Below are 23,963 nucleotides of genomic sequence, written 5' to 3'. Positions count from 1 at the left end.
GGCGAGTTTTCGTCACCAAAAAAAAAAAACACCCTTTTACAGGGTGGGGATCACCATGCCTTTTGCCCACAAATAGTGGGATTAAAGCCAGCATTGTTAGATGAGCAGATCTACAATAGGGCCAGCGTTGTGAGATGAGGATATCTACAACACTCACATGCAGCGGTTAGCTGAATGAGTAAAAAAAAAAAAAAAAAGAATTGGGCAATGGAACGTGCCAGTCTTAGATCCAAATGTTCTAAATCCAGTGGCTATATTTTACAAAAAATTCATCAATCTCCAAGGAATGTTTTGGCAGATAATATCGGACGTTCAAATTATTTAGAAAAGGACCTTCCACATTTTTGTATAATGCAATTATAATGTGCTGGATGTCAAGGCCTCGTACTACACAGAACCATGCATTAACCAACTACAGTTCATCAGTCAGAACTTCGTTCTCTACTTGAAGACCGCCTCCTCTCATGCCGATGGGAATGCTTGCTATGCCGTCTATGGTGCTTGTGAGAGCGCTCTTCCCGTTCTGCTGCTGGGCTTCTTCTCCGTCTTGGAGGAGAAGGAACCTGTACCAATCAGGAGAGGTGAAGTAAGAAAAATGTAGATATTAACCAACAGTTTTTAGTATCATTTTAAGAAGAGTTGGGATATTGAACCCAACTGGGAAACAAACATAATTCATTTGAAAGGTCTTTCACATGAGGGGGGAGATTTGCGGCCATTGATCATTAGGTACGGGCCAGCCCAAAGTCTGTCCAAGACCGGTCTGAGTCCAGACTGGGCCTGTGAGAGGCCAAAAGAAACAGGTCCATCCCAATCCATGATGATGAATTACGGCTCGGGCCTGAGTCCAGCCTGAGCCTGACCACCCTCTTTTTGTGCAAGATCTAGGCTGTTCATTTGGCATGCCAATTCATCAATGACATTGACAAAAATATCCTCAGCCTTAAATGGGCTGCATTGGACGATGGGCATCCCAAGCCAAACCTGATTAATAAATGAGCTTAGATTTAGGCACTGATCCAGATGTTGGCCCTAGTATTTCGGCCCAAAGTGGGCCAAGCCCGAAATCTCAACAGGCCAGACTGGCCCATTGACAGCCATATTGATTCTACCGAATAGAAACCGGTGGTGACCACCATGGCAAATAATTATAGTCAAGTTAAATCATAGTCACGAGTTTTCGCTCAACCAAGTGAGATGCCTCGAATCATGTTTCAGAAAAGGCAGTCCATTAGTACCGCACAAAAGAAGAAAAAGAAGAGAAGAAAGTACAGAAGGATGCATCACGGTTAGCACCTTTTCATAGGAGCCCCCTGTGCATGACCTCAGCTGTTTTCCCCCTTCTGAGGGGACCTATTGATATGATTCAATCACCACATCTGATTTTAGTGCATCTGACCACATCACTCTCTTTACCAAGGATAAATTAGGGCAAAGGGAAAGGATCCCAAATGGAGGGCACCCATCTTGCCTTCAACTGCTTTAGCAATACGATCGACTAACTCATTGGCTACCCACGTAAGCAACTGCAATGTTTTAAGCCCTAGAGGCCAACAGATTAAATCTCATCATAAACAAAAGAGAAGCTTCAAGATTTCAACTATGCTTTGAAACCCCACAAGATAGCATTTCTAGATTCTCATTCCACCACCAGCCCCCCATAATAGCCTGAATAGACTTTCTATGTAGACATCCAAGCAGCACCTTATGAAACTACATGGTTTGAGAGAGCCCACTTGAAGATGCTACATTACATGTTATCTACCATTTTTATATTGGTGAGCTGATAATATTATTAATATCATTTTTTAATTGCTATCTATCAGTTTTTTCTTCCAATAAGCGACTATGCCGTTGACAATGTCAGTGATCCTCTGATCATTTCCCTCCAACTGTTCACATCAAAGCAAAATGGAAGCATCCTCCTGAGGATCTTACCTCTGCCCAGGAAATATCCACCAACCCAACTATTGGTGTTCTTGGATGATGTGGCACTGAAGACCCAAGAAATTCCACATTAGTTTGAGAACATTCTAATCTCCACCTGCCTACAATGGAGAGACTAATCGTCAACCATCTCCTCCCTTTCATACATAAAACACATATTTGGAAGCCTATGGTAAAAGTGGCACGTGGTGACCTTAAACCAAAGAGCAAGGATGGCCTCCCCTCCCTCTGAAGTGTGCGCCTAGAACTAGAAGAACAGTCCAGAAGTGAAGTTCCCAAGAGGCATCCATTCCCAAATTCTTCCTTCCCTTCTATCCTAGGAACAGAATTCCTTAGTATATTGGTTTCCTACTTATATTTATAATCAAATTCATAACGTTTGGTTTTATTTATTAGATACACTTTATACTAATAGGCAAAGCCATAGGAGAGGTAATTTATAGGAAATATAGAGAGGCAGGTGGAGGTGGGTGGTTTCCTAATAGAACGGAAAACCTAGGGTGATCCTCTGAGGAGGTGATGCAGCTTTGATACCAAATGATGACGATCCAACAGGTAAGAAAGTAGAAAAATGCTCAAGCAAGTGGTAGAGAGAAGAAATGGAGATGATTGTTTTGATTGAAAAAAGAGAGATGACAATACACTATATATGACTTGGGGATTCACTCACCCAAATACAAGAGGATTCACTCACTCTCAAAGATGATCAAAGATCTCACAAAAAGGGAGGGAAATACTCTTTAAGGATATTTCTTTACTTACAAAGCTCCTCTTATAGGGGTAAAGGGAGAGATTGGTGGGGAGAGAGATAAATGGGGGTGGGGCCCAAGGTAGTCATTGGGGCCCCACGTTGAGTTCTACACCATTGTGCAAGCCTTGCAGTTTTTGCATCACTACTAAATACACAAGGAGTTTACATTATACTCCAATCATAAGGTCTCTGTTTCCTCAATGCAAAAAAAAAAAAAAAAAAACCTTTATTCTCGACATGCTAAGTGGGTCTCCTATTTACAAGAGTATACCTTTGTGATTAATCACAAGGCTAGTACCATGAAAAAAGTTGTGGATACACTTAGTCGGAAACCTTGTCTCATCAAGACTCTGTCTTTTGAAGTAATTGGATTTAATTTACTACTGGAAAGTTATAAAACCGACCCACATTTTAGAAATGATTGTGAAGAGTGTAAAAATGGACAAAATGAAAACTATGCCATTGTGGATGTGTACCTTTTTAAGGGCAACCAACTATGCCTTCCTAAAGGATCCCTACGACACCAAGTCATAGCCAAGTTACATGATGGTGGCTTGGGCGATCACTTTGGTTGAGATAAGACAATCGTCCACGAACGTTACTTTTAGCCTAAGTTGAACCGAGACGTAAAACGATTCGTTCATAGATGCATGACATGCCAAAGAGCTAAGGGTAAGCAACAAAATTGTGAACCATACCAACCTTTGCCTATACCATCTCATCCATGGGAAGATACTAGTATTGATTCTATGCTCCGGTTGCCAAGAACACGAGGCTATGATTTTATCTTTGTGGTAGTTGATCGATTCTTTAAAATGTCAAATTTTATTCCATGCAGGAATTCTAATGATGCCTCTCACATTGCTCACATCTTTTTTAAAGAGATCGTCCGGCTCCATGGTGTTCCAATAACCATCACCTCTAACCAAGACACGGTTCGTGAGCCACTTTTGGCGAACTTTGTGAAAATATATGGATACTCCAATTTTCAAGTGCCTATCATCCACAAACCGACAACCAAACCAAAGTTGTCAACCGATCTCTTGGTGATCTACTCCAATATTTGACAAGTGACCACCCACGACAATAGGATCTTGTCTTGCCTCAAGCCGAATTTGCATACAACAATTTTAAGCGTCGATCTACTCAAAAGGCTCCATTTGAGGTGGTTTATGGAAGAAACCCGAACCATATCTTAGACCGGGTACCAACTCCTAAACCAGAAAAAAGTAGTATGGAAGCCAAAAAACTTGTTAACCACGTCCAAGAAGTCCAAGAACAAGTTTGAGCTAACATTAAAAGTGTTAATGAACAATACAAAGAAGTCGTTGATGTTCACTGCCGCCATTTGGAATTTAAAGAAGATGATTGACATACTTGTGAAAAAGAGTGACTTCCAGCGAGTACTTACAACAAATTGAAGAACAAGAAGATTGGCCCATGCTGCATTCTTAAGAAGATCGGCCAGATGCATATAGACTTAAACTGTCCAATGGAATAGGGATCAGTCATATTTTCAACATTACCGACCCTTATCTATATCATAGAGATTAAAAGCAATCTCTGCCAAGTCTTGAAAATTTTGGCATGCATTCTTCAATTGACTCATCCAAAATTATTGACATTCTTGATATACGGTCTATGAGTGCAAGGCGAGGTACCTACACTCGATATCTTCTCCGATGGAAGAACAAGCCCCAATCTGAAAATACTTGGATCAATGAAGAGTTACAAAATTTTGACAAAGAGTTGTGGAAAAGGATCTCAAGCCAGACTCGAGGACGAGTTCTTTTGATGAGGGAGAGACTGATGTAGCATTGGAAGTGAGTCCTTGAGTCCCCCCTCCCTCGAGGTGTAAGGCCCGTATCCTAGTCCGTACCGTTCCATAGGCTTCCGTGGTCCTCCCGGTCGAATTCCGGTGACCCACGACACGTAGATAGCATTTGCATGCAACCCTAAGTCGTATCTCGTATATCAGAGTCGGCTCAACTCGAAACTTGTACCCTAGCGACCGCACCGTCGCCGCGGTAACAACGTCAGGTCTCGCTCACCGATGCGATACCCAGGCCAGGAGTTGTGGGCCCGTGTTTATTTCTAGGAAAACGCCGCGCATTGCGAATTCCAAGAGAATCTCTACAATCTATCACATCAATCAATCAATCACAAGTCAAGTACACAACCCATCCCTCTCTTACCAACAAGGCATGACACCCATCTCTCTCCCATCCCCAAAGTCAACTCTCATGTCCCCTCTCTTACACCACTCATCCCTTCCTTACACACCCATTCCTCCCATTCCATCTCTCTTACAACACCCTCTCCTCTCTCATTCTCTCCACCATTTCCAAGCTTACATGAGAGAAAAATTCTAAGGAGAGAAAAGAAGCCAAGAGAGGCCCACTTCCCTACCCCAAAAACTCTCATCTCCACCATCCAACCTTCATCATCCACCCTTAAAGAGCTAGCTTAGGAGCCAAGGAGTCCAAGGAGCTAAAGGAGAGGTGGGTGATTTTAGGATATCCACCATTGATTTCCATTTAAGGGCCCACTTATGATGGGACCCACTTTAATGTAGGTGTTGTGATCAAAGAGGGGCCCATAGTAGCGGGGTCCCTCCACTATACCGATCTCTCTCTCTCTCTCTCTCTCTCTCTCTCTCTCTCTCTCTCTTGGTGATGGAATGTGGCCCACCTGATCCAGACCGTCCATGTGTTGGGCCCCACCTCGCTGTCTATCCATTCGGACAGGCCTGGATGAAGTAAAAACACAAATATCAGCTTTATCCCGAAGCTGTGGTGGGCCACACGTGTGGACCCACTAATCACGCATGCGTTTCATTCATGCTGTATGGGGCCAACAATGATCCAACTGTCCATCTGCTGGCTGGCCCACCAGCAGTTACATAGTTGTTGTTTGACGCATCAAGTTCTGACAGTCTGGACGTGAGGTATGTGTTATATCCAAACCGTCCATCCTCACTTCCATGTGGGACCACCTGATGATGTGTTATATATCCAGGCCGTCCACCTCAAGATGTGGGGCCCACCGAGATGTACTATCCACACCGTCCGTGGGATCCTAGACGGTGGGGTCTGCTGCACGTGTGGTAGTCCACACCATCCAGTCCACTGGACGGTGATTGCTAGGATATGCAAAAAAAAAAAAGGAGGAATAATAATAATAGTAATAATAATAATAAAATAAATAAAAATAATATAATATAATATATAATGTGTTATGGTGGGCCCACGTGGGACCCACCTGCTGTAGCAGCGCTGATGCATCCCACATCAGCTATATAGCTGCTGTAGTGACGTCGCAAGTTCTGTGGAACCTACCTTTGCTGTAATCCCAGTCATCCATCATCTGGACGGTGGGCCAGCATCCCACGCACCAACTATATAGCTACTGCACTTTGTCAGCAAGTTCTGTGGGCCTCCACCGTGATATATGGATCTAATCCACACTGTCCAGATGGCTAGATGGTGGGACCCACCGCAAATGTATGTGTTACATCCAAACCGTCTATCCAAATGGTGAGCTCGTCTTAAGGCTTGAGACTAAAAATGAGGCAAATCCGTATATCAGGTGGACCACACTGCAGAAAACAATGAAGGATTGAACGGCTACCATTAAAATCCTTTTGGTATCCTAAAAGTTTTAGATCAGTATGAAATTTGTTTTTCCACTTAATTCAGGTACTTGTGTATGAACAGATTAGATGGAAATAAACATGACGGCGGGCCCTGGCTCGGTGAATTGTTTAACAGCGGAAATCATTATCTCCACTGTTATTTATGGCATGGTCCAGATGATCTTCCGATATGATTCATTTTTTTGGGTAACGCTCTAAAATGATCTGTAAAATAGATGAATGGTATAGATGGTGCGGCCCATGTGATGCGGCCCACTTGATGTATATGAGGCCCGTTGGTGCGGCCCATGTGATGCGGCCCACTTGATGTAAATGAGGCTCATTTGTGCGGCCCATGTGATGCAGCCCACTTGATGTATATGAGGCCCATTGTTGTGGCCCAGTGCGTTATATGTGAAGCCCATATGATGAGGCCCATTGTGATGTATTTGAAGCCCATGGGTTGAGGCCCAATGTGACGTATATAAGGACCATGAGTGAGGCCCAATGAAATGTATGTAAGACCTTTGTGTGAGGCCTACTGTGATGTATATGAGGTCCATTGCGATGTGTGATTCCACCATGATGTATGTAATGATGTTTATGGCGGGTCATGTCTTGGGAGCAATGATGGTTTGACGTCCACATTGTAAAGCAATGATGGTTCAATGGCCATATTGTAACTCTCCCTAGGGCCCATTGTTAGGCCCATACTTGTGTGTATGCCGTCTAGGCCCATCTTTGTTATGAAGAGAATTCATTACCATATAACATGCTTAGTATAGCTCCATGCCCATACGCATCATATGCATACTTGATATGAGGAATGACTGATCATACCATATGTTATTGGACAGATTGTTTATGGGGATCCCTGATAGGCGGAGTTGCCCCACATGAGCGCGCGGTACGCACAAGATTGCTGTATGACTGATAGTGTGATTCATGCACCTCGCATTTGTGTGACATGATTATTGTGCGCCCTAACAACATCAGGATTGTGGCCTCCATAGGCATATTGTAGATGGTCGGATTGGATATCAGAAATACTGTTATTAACATTGGAGCGCCATAGATGTCCCTGGGTGAAAATTCCTAAGCCCGATGGTACCAGAGGATGACTCCAACGTCGAGACTGAGTGAATACATGAGCGCACGAGAGCCATATACCAGTAGGCCGCGTCTTCAACTGTGTCGTAGTCGGTTGGAAAAAGGTGTGACCTTACCCGCCTGAGTGAGGGGGTAATATCTAGGTTAAGTTTGACCAACTTGAGGAATGGGTTCGCTATCGACGAGTCGGGCCCGATATTGGCAGGTGGATAGTGAGGTCTCTTCCACTTACCCAGTTGTGTGCTCGGATAGGGGTGGCAAGCTGGTGTAGAGTATACTAGACCCCGGTAATTATCCAGAGTGAGAACTATACCGATATTTGATGCTCTAGTGATGAGCTGCATTGATATGTGGATTCGGATGAGGACTGGGATGCTTGAGTTGCATCTCGCATCGCATGGCCTTGATATGGCCGATAGCATTCATGCCTTGTATCGCATAGCCTTGGTATGACTAATAGTATTCATGGATTCGCCAGCATATTCCTCATTACTCTGATATTGCATTCTGAGCACGCTTATATTGCGCACACACTCTCACCACCCTCTAAGCTTTCTATAAGCTTATGCACAATTAATGCATGCAGGTAACGCCAGGACGCAGCCGTAGCTTAGTAGGAGCAGGAGCGTGCAGTCGAGCTTCAGGAGTTTCCGTTATTATTATCATTGTATTTCCCTTTATGAGCATTGTACCTTAAATTTTTTTATCATAGTAGATTTTGTGATGGTGTCTCGGTTATTGTTTGTGGGTTATGCTTATTATGAAATAAATTCATGCTGAAAAACCCTCCTTGTAGGATCCTAGGATTGGAACCTGATATATGGGTGTCGAGAGCTAAGAATGGGGTACTGTGGAGGCTGTTGGCGTCAGATTCGACGATCGAGAATTTTGTAAGCCCGGTTTCCGAGTTTGGGGCGTGACAAGAGGAGCTTTGTAAGTAAAGAAATATCGCTAGAGTATTTTTTTCCCTTTCTATGAGATCTTTGATCATCCTTGAGAGTGAGTAAATCCCCAAGCTATCTATAGTGTATTGTCAATTTGTCATCTCTCTTTTTTTCAATTAAAGCAATCACCCTCTCTTTTTCTTCTCTCTACCACTTGCTTGAGCATTTTTCTATTTTCTTGCCCGTTGGATCGGCATCAGGAGGTTAATTAGTCGGATAGTCAAGAGGTTTGATCAAGCTAATATAAGTGTCCCCGAAAAAGGTACTTTGAAAGGTGAAGGTTGCAGATTATTGATGGACAAGGGATCCAGAATTAGATTTTGAAAGGACATTTTGGTAGGGCACATGCATCTGGCTACGATTTTCCCATCATTTTTGCCCTCGCAACAAACAAGAAGGCGAAAGTGAGGGAGTGCTACGAGTATTTGGGGGAATCAATGATATGGAATGCCCCCCTCATCAGAATGAGGAACCAAGAAATTTCATTGATCTCTTGGGTATCCTTCATGAAGCTCGCCAGTCCCATTTCAGACAGTGGAAGACGCTTATGACATCTATTTCCCTTTGCTATCATTTGGGGGTTACGAAAGGAACACGGCATTCTTTAAAGGCAAGTGTCCTAACCACAGCTCTATCCTATTCTATTGTCTCTTTGGTTCTGGGAAGGGTCATTAGCCTCCCAGAATTTTTCAGGAATCTTGGTTGCCGCCTTAAGAAGTAACTGGGAGTCAATTGTTTTTGGGTGATCTAGCCGGGGTTCTGGCAGTTGTTTTTGTTTTGTTTTGTTTTTTTTTTTTCCTTTTTTGTTCCTCTCGTTTCTGCTGTCCTTTTTTTTTCGCAGTGGAATAACGAAAGACCGTCTTCTGCGTTTTCTTGTTTCTTGCTCTTGGTTTTAGTGAAATTGTCACCTTCTCGAAGGGGGGGAAAAAGATAGTTTACAAATACATTGCAGATTTATTATTAGAAAAAAAGAACTGTCCAGGTCTTCTTTTTTTTTTTAAACACACGCGCACACACACGCTTACACACGCACACATACCCCACACATGCACACCGTGGGATTTCACCACTGGTGGGTACTTGAACCCTTGACCCGGTGTTGAAACTCCTAGGAGTCTACCACCCGGGTAAGAGTAAGGACCCAGAACTGTCCAGGTCTGAACATCAAGTTCAATGTGGTCTTAACTCAGTGAGTTGGGACAACGGGAAAATGAGATGAGTGAGCCAATAGACCTAGTTGTGCCCAAAACATGTACTGAAGGCCTGAAAATTAACTCAGGCTTGACTTCAGGGTAAATATCCACATTGTTTAAATTTTAGCATGGAACCCTTATGTTGACAAAAGCTACATGATTGAGTTTACAAGACAGCTGTGTCAGTAAGCTGGGTCGTACTCTAACTTGGCAACGTATCAGATCTCCTTTCTTTTGTTGGATTACAGAAATAGGTTCAGGGAGCTGAAACCGGAAAATAACTGGCATTCAAGGCCAGATATCGCGTCTTGGTAGAAGAGGGGTAACCTAACCAACTCAACTAGTGAGTGATAGGCAACAAGGTCGTAGTTGAAATCCAGATTCCCGAGTTCAGGTTTTTTAACCTTGATAACAGCAAAAACAATGATAATAGCAAGGAAGAGACTAATACCTGAAAGCGCGTCATATATCGACCTTCTGGTGGTGGTGGAATACCTAGCCTTTTCAGATCATCCCAAGGAATAGGGCGCCTGCTTACAGTAAGTAGAATCAGTGTTTATACATATATCAACCTATCTATCTATCTATCCACAACACGCGCGCATGGGTGCGTGTGTGTGTCATTGGAAAAGAAAACAACTACTTTACACCACAATTCTCTAAAAGAAAAACATACACCATAATATGCATTTACCGTGATTTTAACTAATAAATCAACATAAGTAGAAACATGGCATCTAACAAGGGATTTCATTTTGCACCTTACAGATCAGGCCCTCCATGCTTCTCCATGAAAAACCATCACTAGTTAGAATTGTTCATCGTCATCTAAGCCTATCCCGACTAATTGGGTCAGCACCAGTTAGAATTGTTCTACTTGTATAGTAAATTTGCCAACCATTTCATGCTATTCAAACCTGAATTGTATCGGTGGAGAAGCAAGTCAACCAGTGCGAGCTCATTTTCTTTTCTTTTCATCTCCTACTTGTAAGAAATGAGAGGTTCTCCAATAATCTATTGAAATATATAGAGAAATGACTGGGTAGAGCAACCAGGTCCTATGTTTAAGCTGTCTAAACAGGGCAGATGGGGTATAGGCTAGAAAGAAAAGGCTGAAAAGGCATAAGTGGTGGAGCAGGAAAAACAAGACCCCATGTGAGCCACTAGCATGACCAGCTCCAAAGCCTTGGGTAAAAGAGGAAGATTGATGTCCAATAGGAAGAGATTGTAAAACTTTTGTCAATCTACTGTTTAAAAGCCAACCCCAAATTGCTGGGAGGCAGACTAAGATGATGATGTGTAAGTTTCTGTTCACAACTTAAAAATTGTCTTGACGTCACTGGTTGGCTACCACAACTTTGGAGTAAAACTGATTTTTGTTCAGAATGTCATAGGAGTAAAGGCTACCGCAACTTATGCTGCAGGCCCGGGGCCTGGGGTTGCAGCTTGGCAAGGATTTATACACGTGTATTTCTGGTGCATTTGGCTAGTTTAAAGGAATTGGAAATAGTGATGCAGTATCCGTTATGAGGACTTGGAAGGTCCTTCTCAAGGTCTGTAAGGCTTCCTTCGTGGTGTTTACATTTGGTTGTAGATTCTTCTATTGCCTGTACAAAACTACGAACGAACTCCACATTGTAGTGACATGCCCACCAGTCCTGAGCACAGGTAAAGGTGGGGAGGGTTGATGTTAAGTGGGCAGGCATCTGGCAAACCTTTGCCAAGCAGATCCCAAATCCTGATTGCTGAAACAGGCTTCATAAAGCCAACCCCACATAGGTGGGGCAAGGCTATTATATGATATGATGAATGCCATAGGAGTCTACATCTTTTAGAAAGGAAAAAAGTTTGGAGTGAATAGTCGAGGTGATTTACATAAGAGATTGAAGAGGCAATTTGTGGCACACATGCTAGAGCAGGGCCACTCATTAGACAGGTTCCACCATGAGCATCCAGTAAACCATCCACAAAAGTCAAGCCAAACCATTTATTTGATGGCCCATATGTGTACATTGATTATAAACAGTTGGTCATATTTTTTTCTAACTGTCAATTTTTCACATACACATGCGAGCCATCTGATGACTGGGCCAGGGCGTATTCATAATTGGACCCCATGATTAGTGGCCTGGATCTCACACACATGGCATATTGGTGCGTGTGCTGCAAATCACATCTTGAATCCCTCCTTGTGTGAACCACCCTAGAACTTCTCACAAATTAAAGAATAAGAAAAAGTTGTTTTTCCTGTTCAATTGAAGTTCAGACAGAATTTCTTATTTTAGTTTGGAAGCTTGATTTGAACTTAGCATCTTAGTAACTTAGTGATTGCTCTTTAATAAACTACAAAAATTCATTATCTATACTTATTTACATATATAAATACAAAACCATCATGCATAAGTCATAACTTGAGAAAGTCGAATTTATACAATTGACATTTGATCTCTAAAAACTAACAATGACTCGCCCGAGTCCGAGTATGGAAAGGATTGCACAGCCAAACTAAGAGCACAAATAACGCAGATGCTATTATATTAAAAAATGAGTATTCATACAGGGGAGCTCGGAATGGCCTTTCTCGTCCTCCAAAGCGAAGCTGACCTGATTCCTTCTTACCACCAAGTCCCCCTCCTGTTGAAGTAAAATAATCTAATTAGTTCATATGCACCTGCCTGAGTTTCAAAAGGGATTAAGATGCAACTTACCTAACCTTCGGGGGATCCATCCAGGCATCAGTTGCTGCCTGTTATAATCTACAATTATTTCACTGTCATCAATGATGGAATGGTGAGCATCCTGCACATAAGAGGAATATAAATTCAAGAACAATTGCATGCACTGCTAACACAATATACTACACCCTAAGCCAAAAGAATAAGAAAGATCAATTTTTTCAAATAATAATAATAATAATAATAAAAGTGTTTGCTTGTGTCCTAATCTAATTTGATATCATCACTGTCATACCCACAACCAATGGAGAATCCAATCAATTTTTCATGCTAAAGCTTTGTGCCAGTTTCTCTTCAACTGTGCAAGCAGATACATGATGCAAACGCTTGAAATGGGAAGAGAAACTAAATAGGCAAATGGGCATGTTGTTGAATAGGTAAAATGCCATTATTACATATTCTTGCCAAAACTTGATGTTGTAACGGAGGATGCAACATGGATTCACAAGCAAATGATAAAATCTTTCTTCTTCAGATAACCTATCCAGCAAGATACATTTAAAATATTTTGCTACAGCCTACAGTACATTGCAGTGATTCTTCTCAAACAAATTTTGGTTAAAAAGCAAAAAAGAAAAAGTAGAAGCATATACCAAAGGTTGGGATAGGGCAAAAAAAAAATATTCAAACTTCATGTTGGACACCAGCCAACTTATAGAGCAAAATGGCAAATAATAAAAAGGGAAACTTACAAATGGACGCAAGCTAGCAAAAAGAAAAAACAATTAAAAATGTAATATAACAACTTGAAACAATCAAATGAGAGCTTACTGAAATAAGAACAGACTATCCACAAGAGACTTAACCATGTACATCAATATTCAATTAGCAGAAATAGTCTGATTTTGGCTAGATTTAAGTCTGTGTGCATTGAGCTTTGTGGGTTGTGGTCTTCTTTCCTTCATCAACTTCACTAGAAATCCATTGCTTGGCTCTTTCTTGGCCCAAATCCTAGACTCTTCTTTTCTTTATTTTTATCAGTAAAAAGGACAAAAGATATAGGCCCCCATAGAGCACTACAGAAAGACCCGCAGGAGTTAGATTAGCACATCTAACTCCCTATTAAAATTGTCCTTCCAACACCCCCACAAACTCTTTTAAATATCAGACCCAAAAGTCAATCTTGCACCTTTCCATCGACCACCTGGTTGGTATTTTCACATTTATTGGTAAATGTTATATTGTTTCTTTCCTTCCAAACGGACCAAAGTACCACTAAGAATATAATTTCCTAAGAATCCTGCCCTTGCCCCCCCTATGATGGCAGCTGAGCACACCTCCAAGAGGCCAGCAATTGTTCCCAGTAGGAGCCACCTCAAGACCCATTTTCCAGGTGAGGAAATTCTGTTTTTAGAAAGCATTGAAGAAGAAAGTATGGTTGATCATGGATTATGCTCTTCGATGGGGCCAAAAATAGCAATGGTAGAGGTGTAGGAGCAGTTCTGATTTCTCCTGACAATGTTCCTGTTCCTGTGTTGAGGAAAATGGCATTTAAATGTACCAATAATGTAGCAGGATATGAAGCCTGCATTGTGGGACTGAAGGAAGCTATTCCGCTGGGTGTGAAAAAAATGAAAGCGTTTGGGGATTCTTTGTTGATCATTAGCCAAATCAACAGACAACATGGTATTTATAATTTATTTATTTATTATTATTATTTTTTTTAAAGTTACGTATCGATTAGAACCATTGAGCGTTACGGGGCTGTAATGGCTGTTATGGAAAAAATGGCCCATAACAGTCCAGTACGGGGCCGGGGCTGATTTAAAAAAGTGACCGTAACAGCTGATGCAGGGGGTTATGGCCCATATCGTAACGGTAATTACGGTGGCTGTTACGGCCATCATTGCATTATTGAATACCTTGACAGAGAATGGCAAACTAAACAAGTGAAACTCATCCCCTATCATGTATACTTGGAGAACCTAACGGATGAATCAGAATTTGTTAAAAGCACCACAACTGGAGACAAACATGTGATGAAGTAAAAGGTGATTCACATTTTTAGCTCTCCCCAAATGCATATAGTGTCAGTCTATTTATCACAACCCAGTAGCCACCCAAAAGCAATGACTTGAGGACCCCCTCCCAATTTTGGAGAAAGATGTAACAGAAAAGTCTCTTGAGGCATCTCACTTCTAAACTCATCCCATTTTTGTTAAGCATTACACACTCCCAACTTCAAATAATCCAAATTCCCTTATCATCTGCCTTGTCTCTAAGATTCCTCCTAAAGATCAAAGACCACACCACATGTGCACCCTACCGATGGGTGTGGATATAAAGATGGATGGGTGATGGTCACAATGTAAAGGTTTATTTGGAACATAAAGTTGTAGATCTGTTGTTGGGAAAGAGACATGTTGAGATTTGGCTTGAGGGTAAGGGCTGGATTTTGTGTTTAGGTTCTGGATCTAAAGATTTTGGGTTCGTACAGTTTACATCTAAATCTACTAGATCTAAGGGTTTGGTGTAGATTGTAGAGGTAACATGGATCTAGGTTAGATCTAGCATTTTGGGTGGAATGTGAGGATGTGGGATTAGGAGAAGGGTTGAGTTGGATGCAAAAAGCTAGATTGGGGCTGATTGTTGTGGACATTTAAGACTAGATATGTATCTATGTGATGCAGGACAATTAACCACTTGTTCTAAAAGTTCGAACTGATAGAGCATGGTGAATCAATCCTTTTATCTCATAGCCCAGGCCCCACATCGCATGGGTTAGGACATGTTCGAATCCCCCTCGTGGGCCCCACTTCACATGGGTTCCGCTTCACATGAGCCACCCGCCTCACACGAGCCGCCCACCCCGAGTGTGCCCCTGCATCACACAGGCCACCTCACTCGAGCCCAGTGTGATAATGCCCCTGCATTAATCACCCCTGGTGAGGAGTCTCGAACACGAGACCTCCCGCTCTGATACCACTTTGATGTAGAACAATTAACCACTTGCTCTAAAAGCTCAAACTGATAGAGCAGGGCAAATTAATCCCTTTATCTCATAGCCTAGACCCTACATCCCATGGGTTCGGACCTCGGCCGAACCCCCCTCATAGGCCCCACTTCACATAGGTTCCGCTTCACACAAGTCACCCACCTCACACGCGTGAGGCTCGCCTCACATAAGTCGCCCACCCCGAGTGTGCCTCTGCATCCCACATGCCACCCTAGTCGAGCCCGGTGTGAAAATGTCCCTGCATTAATCACCCTCGGTGAGGAGTCTCGAACACGGGACCTCCTGCTCTGATACCACTTTGATGCAGGACAATTAACCACTTACTCTAAAAGCTCAAACTGATAGAGCATGGTGAATCAATCCCTTTATCTCATAGCTCAGGCCCCACATCGCATGGGTTAGGACCTCGGCCGAACCTCCCTCGTGGGCCCCACTTCACATGGGTTCCACTTCACACGAGTCACCCGCCTCACACAGGCCGCCCAACCCGAGTGTGCCCCTGCATCTCACAGGCCACCCCACTCAAGCCTGGTGTGAAAATGCCCCTGCATTACTATGGTTTTAAGTTGCGGTGGCTAGGGCTTGTGGTAGGGGGTGATGGTTAGGGTTTTTTGGGAAAAAAAAAAGAGAGAGAGAGAGAGAAGAAGAAGAGAAGAAGAAGAAGAAGAAAAAGAGGAGGAGAAGAGAAAAGTGAAAAATGAAACTCTTGAGTTCCTAAGGATGTAACTTGCTATAATGCCAATTAATGCAACTGGATGTGTTGGATTACGTCAATGGGTATGGGATGAACGATAATATTCCTCTAGTTGAAGAGATCACAAGCCCCATCTTCACTTCTTCCAAACACAAGCACAAAAGGGGGGAAACTCAATTTTAGTCTCAATGCAAAGTGATATCACACATCGAAGTACGAGACCTTATAAGTTACAACCATAAGAAGGAACACTAAATTGCATGGTCAATCACGTGAGTGATCTAAGGTTTTGGATATCGGTATCAGAGAGCGTATCGGTCTCGCCCAAAAATGATACGGTAAGGGGCAAATCATACTCATATCAGACAAAATGAGCCCATATTAGCTGAAATCGTTTTTTGGCCCAAACTTCTTTGAAAAACTAACAAGAAAATAGGAAAACTATAAAACACCAAATCTATCATCTTTTATGTTTTAACATGTATTCTATGGTGCATCGGACCATTCTTTTGATAAATTATTGTTTGTCAACTTGACTTGCTAAAGTCAACTAAAATAGGCCATTGAAACACAACAACGAAGATCAAAAACAGAATTTTATTTTTTATTTTTTTATTTTTTAATGATAGTATTGCAACCAACCAAAAATCTTCATCCCCTGGCAGAATTGGAGCCCCCAAAATTTAGCATGTAGAGCAACCACTGCATTACTCACATGAAAAGTCTAATGAATGACTTCAACGACTTTATAGCAATTCCAAAACATTCTTGTCTTCGGTATTGGAATCAATGAAAGTCTCATTCAGTTTGTTCATAAGCAATGACGTCACTGTTTCTTCAAAGTGTAATATTCCACACAACTAAATGACCCAACATTTTGTAACAATCTTTCACTTTCCTTCCTTGCAAGGAGAAAGAGAATACGATGACAAAGATGATTCGGTTAAAAGCACATCATCAACCCAAGCATCTTCCCAATATTTCACCTTGTGCCCTTTCCTAACGATATAGCAATGCATCTAGCAAAAAGGACCCCCACCCTGCTTAGAAGTCTCGGACATTCTACCCACCTAGCTAATTGATTTCCAAGCATCTGATCCCCCGTTCCTTGACGGCCTGCCCAGGAATCAACCCCCTTCCCACACACCATATTTTATAAAGATGACTTCTCTACACAAGATTTTTAAATAAAACAAATTTGTGTACATTGCATATCATAACTCCCCATATTACTCACACCCAAATCATAGTGCAATAGTTCCTCATCGGCAAGTTACTACAACGCATGGTCCACACAAGAGTCATGACACTACCGAATGTATTTAAACCTGACAAATGCTAATTGCACTTCCCATGGGCTGGGTGGAAGAAGTGAACAAGACCTGGATCACTCATCCAATGGGATCACACAACATATGGGTCATGGTCCAAAAGTAAGGCCAATAGAATGATCCTAATTGCTTGATTGGAGCAGCACACAAAATGGTTTGTGTGACTTTATCCCTCAAAAGTAATGTTGTGTCATCCAACGGGATCACACAACATATGGGTCATGGTCCAAAAGTAAGGCCAATAGTGATGGGGACATCAAGCGCGCGCACGCCACCCCCTACGCACGTACGCACGAAGAAGAAGGGCCCCACCGTCGATCTGGATCGATGACGATGTCCAAAGAGGGCCCCCATGCTAAAAGACGGAGTTTTGGTTCAAAAGAGTGGGCCCGATAACCAAGAAAAGCCCATCATGGGATCTCATGATCATGGCCCGCTAGTCGGATTGATTTCATATTTTAGGTTTTACTTATTGTTATTATTTAGAACATCATGAACGCTTTAGATTTCTTTGTTTGATTTTTATTTTAGTTTACTTCATCGCCAAGTAATAGGTTGCACACATGGCGCGAGTTTTGGAGTATAGTGTTTTCCCTATAAATAGGCACCCTTTGTAATTCTTTTGATTCATTGAAGATTAATAAAAATTCTGCGTTTTCCTACTCTCTGAGTTGTGAAGCCTAATTGGGTGTGAAGCCCTCCCTTCATCGAAGGGTTAACTACCGTGGTGTGAAGATACATCTATCCCGATTTGCCCCCATCCATCGCCATCTCTACTACCCATCTTCTACCATCCCTTCTTCTCATCTCACCCTATCATCTACATTTCGAATCAATCATCTATTGCAGCAATTCTCCTCCCCATAGCAGAATTTCAGAATCTGGCCCTAGAGGAGGGCTAAAACTTCGGCGAAGCACCACGCACAAACCGTACATTGGATCAAGCTAAGATTTGGCGGTTTTAGAGTCCATCCCTAGCTAACCAGGGCCAAGGTGGCCTTTTTCTGAATAGTGGGCCCCACACACGTGCGGCCGGGATCACACGCACGTGCGTCTGGGTCATTGTTGTTGTCCACACGTGCGGTACCTCTCTGGTTCGTCTCTCTCCTCTCTTTCACTCCGCTTTCACCCAAAATCCCTAAACCTAACCCTAAATTACTCAAATCTCCAATTTTATGCCCGTTTTCTTACCCTAGGGTTCCCCGAATTGGAATTTTTGAATCCCTTGGATTACGGACTGATTACTATGCATGTGTGGATGATTATTTCTTATCTTTGAGTATCGTTTGGTTCATAATTTTTATTGATCCAGCCCTATCATGTGTAGGCTTGGACCCACATAGATTCCCCTTAATTGAATGTTTGGACTTTCATGTGGGATATGGAATTTGTGTAATTGTTTCTGAACTAACTGGATCTTAAGCCTGAAATCTCACATATCATATTTAATTTTCATGTCCTGCATCAAACAGAATGATCCTAACTGCTTGATTGGAGCAGCACACAAAATGATTTGTGTGACTTTATCCCTCAAATTGAGCGAGCGCTTAGGATCATCCAACCAGCCTATTTTCAGGAAATGGCACATATATAGTGCAATTACAAGATGCATAGTCTAGATCTTGTACACACTAGCGAGTGTCATCACAGGAACATGTATGAAAAAGTCGTGTGCAATTAGCATTTCTCTACGATATTTTCATTTCAAACATACAAGTGTTGGACCCAAGAAATCATAGATATGCAAAAATGACTAGGGTGATAAATGCATGGGTTGGGAAACTCTCCAAATTGACATGTGACCGGTGTTTTCAGTAGCGATATGATGCATGTATCGCACCCTTGAAATACGGATACGGAAGCATTTAGGGTATTGCATGGGAAATATTGCATGTATCACGTAATGTATTGTTGTTTTGGGAAACATTGGGAAATTGGTTGAATTTTTCAATGAAACTTCATGGGATATTAAAGAAGACATCATTATACGCTTTAAACTCAAAAGATCAAAGAAACCACTTACACATAGTAAGTTCTTTACCTAAACTATGCGCTATCTAATAGAAGTTATGCAATTATATTCAAAATCAGTTCATGTATAATTTATAGATCATAGAAGACATGTATAAAAGTCGAAAATCGAAAGCCAAAATTAAAGATTGGATTTTCTCAAATTTCCCCCATTTCTCCAAATTTGAAAATCGAAGGCCAAAATTCATGATTAAGCATGCGAAACATGCAAAATTATGGATTATGAACTTTATTTGCTGATTCGAAGTGGTTTAAACAAGAAAAACTGTTCAAATTTTAAAGAACTCACCAATTTCATTCCCAGTACCACACGCAAAAAAAAAAAAAAAAAAAAAAAAAAAAAAAAACTTGGGAAAACTAGAAAGACAGACAAGACCTGGTTAAAAATTGCATTCGCTGGGCTACTTTGATTCCGAAAAACATGATTACTCCTTTCCAACCAGATCGTCTAGATGATAGGCAATAGTGGGGACAACCAACCCCCAAAAATAAATAAATAAATAAATAAATTAATTAATTAATTAAAAAATGCCAAGCACGGAAGAGATTGTTGATCAAACAAGGCATCACCTAAGAAATACTCGTAGACCAACTGCAAGATGTCGGACCACACTGCCCTGATGAAGGAACAATGTCTTAAGTGGTGATCCACGAACTCAGCATCCAAACACAGCAGAAAAGCATTAGGGAGCACCATATTTCTTTACGATGATTGTCGACAGTCAACATCATATTCCTCCCAGCGAGCCATGCGAATGCAACAGTCTTAGGAGCCTTGTAGGACCATACATGAGCCATGTGATAATAATCCCCCCTTTGCTCGAGCTGTGATAAACACAGGTACAAGGAACAAACCAAAAATCTACTTGACTTCCTGAGACACCACACAAGAGTCTTTTTCACCCAAAGAGATTAAAAGGCCATGCAAACAAGACAATAGACAGCAATTCATCGAATTCAGAGTCACAAAGATGCATATGGCAAGGAGGAACCTAATCCCCCCAAACACTATAGGGGCCACCTTGGTAATCGCTTTCCAAAGAAAAGAAGCACGATACGGGGAGGAATCGTTAATCCACCATACTATGAGAGACGAACCACACTTAGTAATGATGATTTTCCTCCATAGATTGGTATCTTCCACCAAAAACCTGCACACCCACTTCAGCTTGGTTTCGTATTGCCCACATGAAATACTAATAGCATCAGCCGATACTATTGAAACTACAATCACTGCTTGTGAGTCAACCGAGTTGACCCTTGAACAAACTCATGCCAAGAAGTCAAAATAGCTACCAATAGAAAACAAAAATAAAAGGATGATCAAGTTTTTTTAGTTTTTATGTGAATTGGTAACTCTCCCAAGTAAAAAAGAAACTCATCCAATATGTCATTTTAACTCTATTCGAGAAACCAGCACAATCTGGTCAACTTTGTCAAATTGTTGCTTGTCAATTTACGAATTCAAAAGATTCTTAGTTTATCACTAATCAACTAAAATAAGGTATTTTGAACTTTTCAACTAAACATCTTACATAGTTTTGAGGCTTGAATCTTTCTACTACAAGAGGTTGCTTGGATGTATAAGAACTCAAGTTGCATGGAACTCGAAGGTTGCAGCATTTGAATGCCGCAAGTATGTCATGGAACTCTTCACTTATGAATCCAAGTTCCACCAAAAAAAAAAAAAATGCCCAATAAAATAGAAGCTGAGTTCTTTAAGAGAAGTGAAGATTCCTCCTTACATGGAAGTTTATTCAATAGAAATTTAATGGAGATTTCATACAACCAAGTGACCATTGAGAGCGTGTTTTGGTTTTATACTATACCTTTGAAAGGAAAATGATACTTGCAAAATCCTACTTTGACACCATTTGTGAAACAAAAAAAAAATGCGGTATGATCCGATTTCTCTTTCCAAGCTAATCCACAAAAATGAGGAAATAAATCTCCCAAGGAAATCAATGAAACGATTTCCAACTGATGTGAAAGGAAATAAAGCAACTACTTGCCAGTTTACTTTTTTCAGATTTCTACATGAATCCATGGAAAACTCAACTGTGAACCAAAAAGACAAATATCCCTATGGAATAAACGATTTCCCATTTCATGCGGATTCCATGTCCATTTTCCATATCCACAAAATGGTTTCGACAAAAGCAAACAAGCGCAGGGAGTATTTTTTGAGTTTCAGTCTCAGCTCTAGAAGTTAGGGTTTCAATGGCTAGGGTGTAAGGATTAGAAAACTTTGGCTAGGATCAACAAAATGAAAATTTCTGCAGCTATGGCAATGATCTACATCGCATGTAAACTCTAGCATTAACAAGTAACCACCAACAAGTTCTATTGGCTTTTGCATAAATAACGAATGGGTTTATCTTAGATTACAAAAGCCTCGGATACTTTTGGCTTCTTGATTGGATATTTCTAGATTTTAGGATTTTGTCCATTGTCAATGTAGGGCATCTGTTGGCAGTGACAAAAGAGAAAGGAGATGGGAAAAAGGGGAAATAAATAAGGCTCTTGGGGGTAATTTTCAGTTTTGTCATGAAAGGGAAAGAGGAGGAAAATTGAATAAAACTTCTCTAATTTTTATCTTCTAAATGTTTTATTTTCTATGAATTTCATTTTTATCTTCTAAATCTTTCATTTTCTATGAATTTAACTCACAATACATATTCAAAAGAATGATATACATATTCTTATTTATCAACTATTTAAAAAAAAATTCTATCAACTTGATTCACTAATTCAACTCACCAAATTCGAATCACACAAGGTCAAGGCAAAGTCCGAGTCTCAAGTTTTCCAAACATGATAAATACACGGCATTCAAACTACTCCCCATTGATGGACACACTACATTAAGATCAGATTAGGACTAGATTAAAGAAAACTGTTGGGAGTACTAAGAAGCCATGCCCAATTTATCCAAAATCCAAACACAGAGAGTGATGAAATTTCTCAATAACAAATGAAATAAACTTGATAGAAACATAAGATAATGGATTAACCCAATATTCAACATGATAGTACCTCATATGCATGCCGCATCTCCCTCTCAGTTTCATATTCAACGAAAGCATAACCACGTGAAGCACCAGTTACTGAAATGGTAGTAAACACTCAAGAGTCAATTTACTAAATCTTATATGCAGAAATCTTCTCGTAAAACAAAAAAAAAAAAAAAAGACTTGGGCACAAACTAATAGGTTAGGTACTGTTTGGATGTAAATCCAAATCAACCTTTTCTGTCAAATCATTATGTTGGGTTAATAATTTTGAACTGACCATGCAAGTGGAGGGGTGCCAAAAACAAACCAGAATGGGTTGGTTGTTCGTGGAGAAGCATTCTGCCCACCCCACATTCCAAGTAGCCTCCAAGCATTCCTTCAAGTCTTGATTTTTTTTGATAGAGAGAAAGAGAGAGAGAGAGAGAGAGAGGGTGGCCAGCTAATCAGGTTGGCCGCATGCATATGAGATGGTTAAGAAAAATATGCAGAATGGCATATGTGCAACAAATAAACACGGCCCGCTAGATGAGTGGAGAATCAGCTTGATTTTAGGCCATGGAATGTTCACCAGGTGCCCCACCTGATGAATGGCCTGGTATCTCACCCCTGTGAGGCGCGTTGCAGTGAATCTTTCAGAGTTTCTCCTCTTAGAAATTCAACAAATAAAATTTTACAAATACAACAGGAAACACTGAAATTCAAAATACCCAATTTAGACCACAATAAAAGAAATGTGTTTTCCACTGCACAAATGGCAAATGAAACTCTGGAAATGTAACACAGACTGCGAAATTTCCAAACACCCATTTCAAAAGAAAAGGCAATAGCGGAAAGAAGAGAAAAAAAAAAGAGAAAAACGAAGAGAAGAAATTACCAATGTGTCTCACCAATCGCAAGTTCTTCACCCTTCCATACCTACTCATAGCCTAAACTAACAGGAAAAAAAAAAAGATCAGTATATTCCTCAATGAAAAGAAATAGAGAGAGAGAGGGAAAAACACCTTTCGGAGCATTTCTTCGTTTGTGAGATGCGAAAGCCGGCCGACGAACAGAGTGCAGTGAGGGTCTCCAATAACCTTAGGATCCCCAAATGGGTCATCTGAAAAAACCAATCTTGAGTGAGGAAAGAACGAGAAAATATGGAAAAATGAGTAGAGAGAGAGAGAGAGAGAGAGAGAGAGAGAGAGAGAGAGTTACAAAGGCCAGCAGATGAGCAGAGGAGGGCTCTGTAGACCGCATTGTCGTGAGGGAGAATGTCAGTTCCGTCGATGCTTCCTGCTTGTATTGGATGGAAAGATTCTGCGTAGAAGACGGAGTTTATGTTGTTGCTGCTGCTGCCACTCATTTCTGCCGCTATTGCTGCTTCGATTTCCTTTTCTTCTCTATCAACGCATCTGGTTTCTTGGATTGGATTTCTTGGTTTTTCGTGGAAACTTCCAAGCGAAAATCTTTCGAGGTAATTCAGTCGTGGAGAAGAGGTAGAAGCCAAAGGACCATTCTGTCTGATTTATTGCGGGAGAGCTTGAATCCATCATCTTTTGCATAGAAGCTGTTCGTTTGCTACTGAAATAGCTGTGGGCCACTACATCCACGCCGTCAATTCATTTTTTTCAGCACATTTTT

The 23,963-nt window shown here is 41.2% G+C and overlaps 1 protein-coding gene across 2 annotated transcripts; it reads right to left on the bottom strand.

Moving 5' to 3' along the window:
* Nucleotides 1–200: 200 nt before the first annotated feature.
* Nucleotides 201–23,875, bottom strand: LOC131240071 (U11/U12 small nuclear ribonucleoprotein 35 kDa protein). Of its 2 annotated transcripts, none has more exons than XM_058238092.1 (8): nt 23,538–23,875; nt 23,342–23,416; nt 23,215–23,266; nt 22,363–22,433; nt 12,288–12,378; nt 12,138–12,213; nt 10,031–10,109; nt 201–563 (listed from the first exon to the last, which is right to left on the bottom strand). In XM_058238092.1, the coding sequence occupies exons 1-8, from the start codon at nt 23,577–23,579 to the stop codon at nt 423–425; spliced, it is 627 nt and encodes a 208-aa protein (XP_058094075.1). In that variant the 5' UTR covers nt 23,580–23,875; the 3' UTR covers nt 201–422. The 2 variants fall into 2 exon arrangements, with proteins under 2 accessions (XP_058094075.1, XP_058094074.1); XM_058238091.1 differs by having other exon boundaries at nt 23,342–23,439; nt 23,538–23,873.
* Between the last annotated feature and the right edge of the window lie 88 nt (nt 23,876–23,963).

This window comes from Magnolia sinica, chromosome 3, assembly GCF_029962835.1.
Source record: "Magnolia sinica isolate HGM2019 chromosome 3, MsV1, whole genome shotgun sequence".
Classification (NCBI taxonomy): domain Eukaryota; kingdom Viridiplantae; phylum Streptophyta; class Magnoliopsida; order Magnoliales; family Magnoliaceae; genus Magnolia; species Magnolia sinica.
The sequence above is the reverse complement of the archived record's forward strand: the minus strand, read 5'-3'. Positions and strand labels throughout refer to the sequence as shown.

Excerpts from the sequence above, each read along its gene's own strand:
- LOC131240071 (XM_058238091.1), bottom strand. The coding sequence starts at position 23,685 with ATGAGTGGCAGCAGCAGCAACAACATAAACTCCGTCTTCTACGCAGAA. Across the intron at positions 23,267-23,341 it reads ACGAAGAAATGCTCCGAAAG|GCTATGAGTAGGTATGGAAG; the intron begins GTGTTTTTCCCT and ends CTGTTAGTTTAG. Across the intron at positions 22,434-23,214 it reads GCGATTGGTGAGACACATTG|TAACTGGTGCTTCACGTGGT; the intron begins GTAATTTCTTCT and ends CTACCATTTCAG.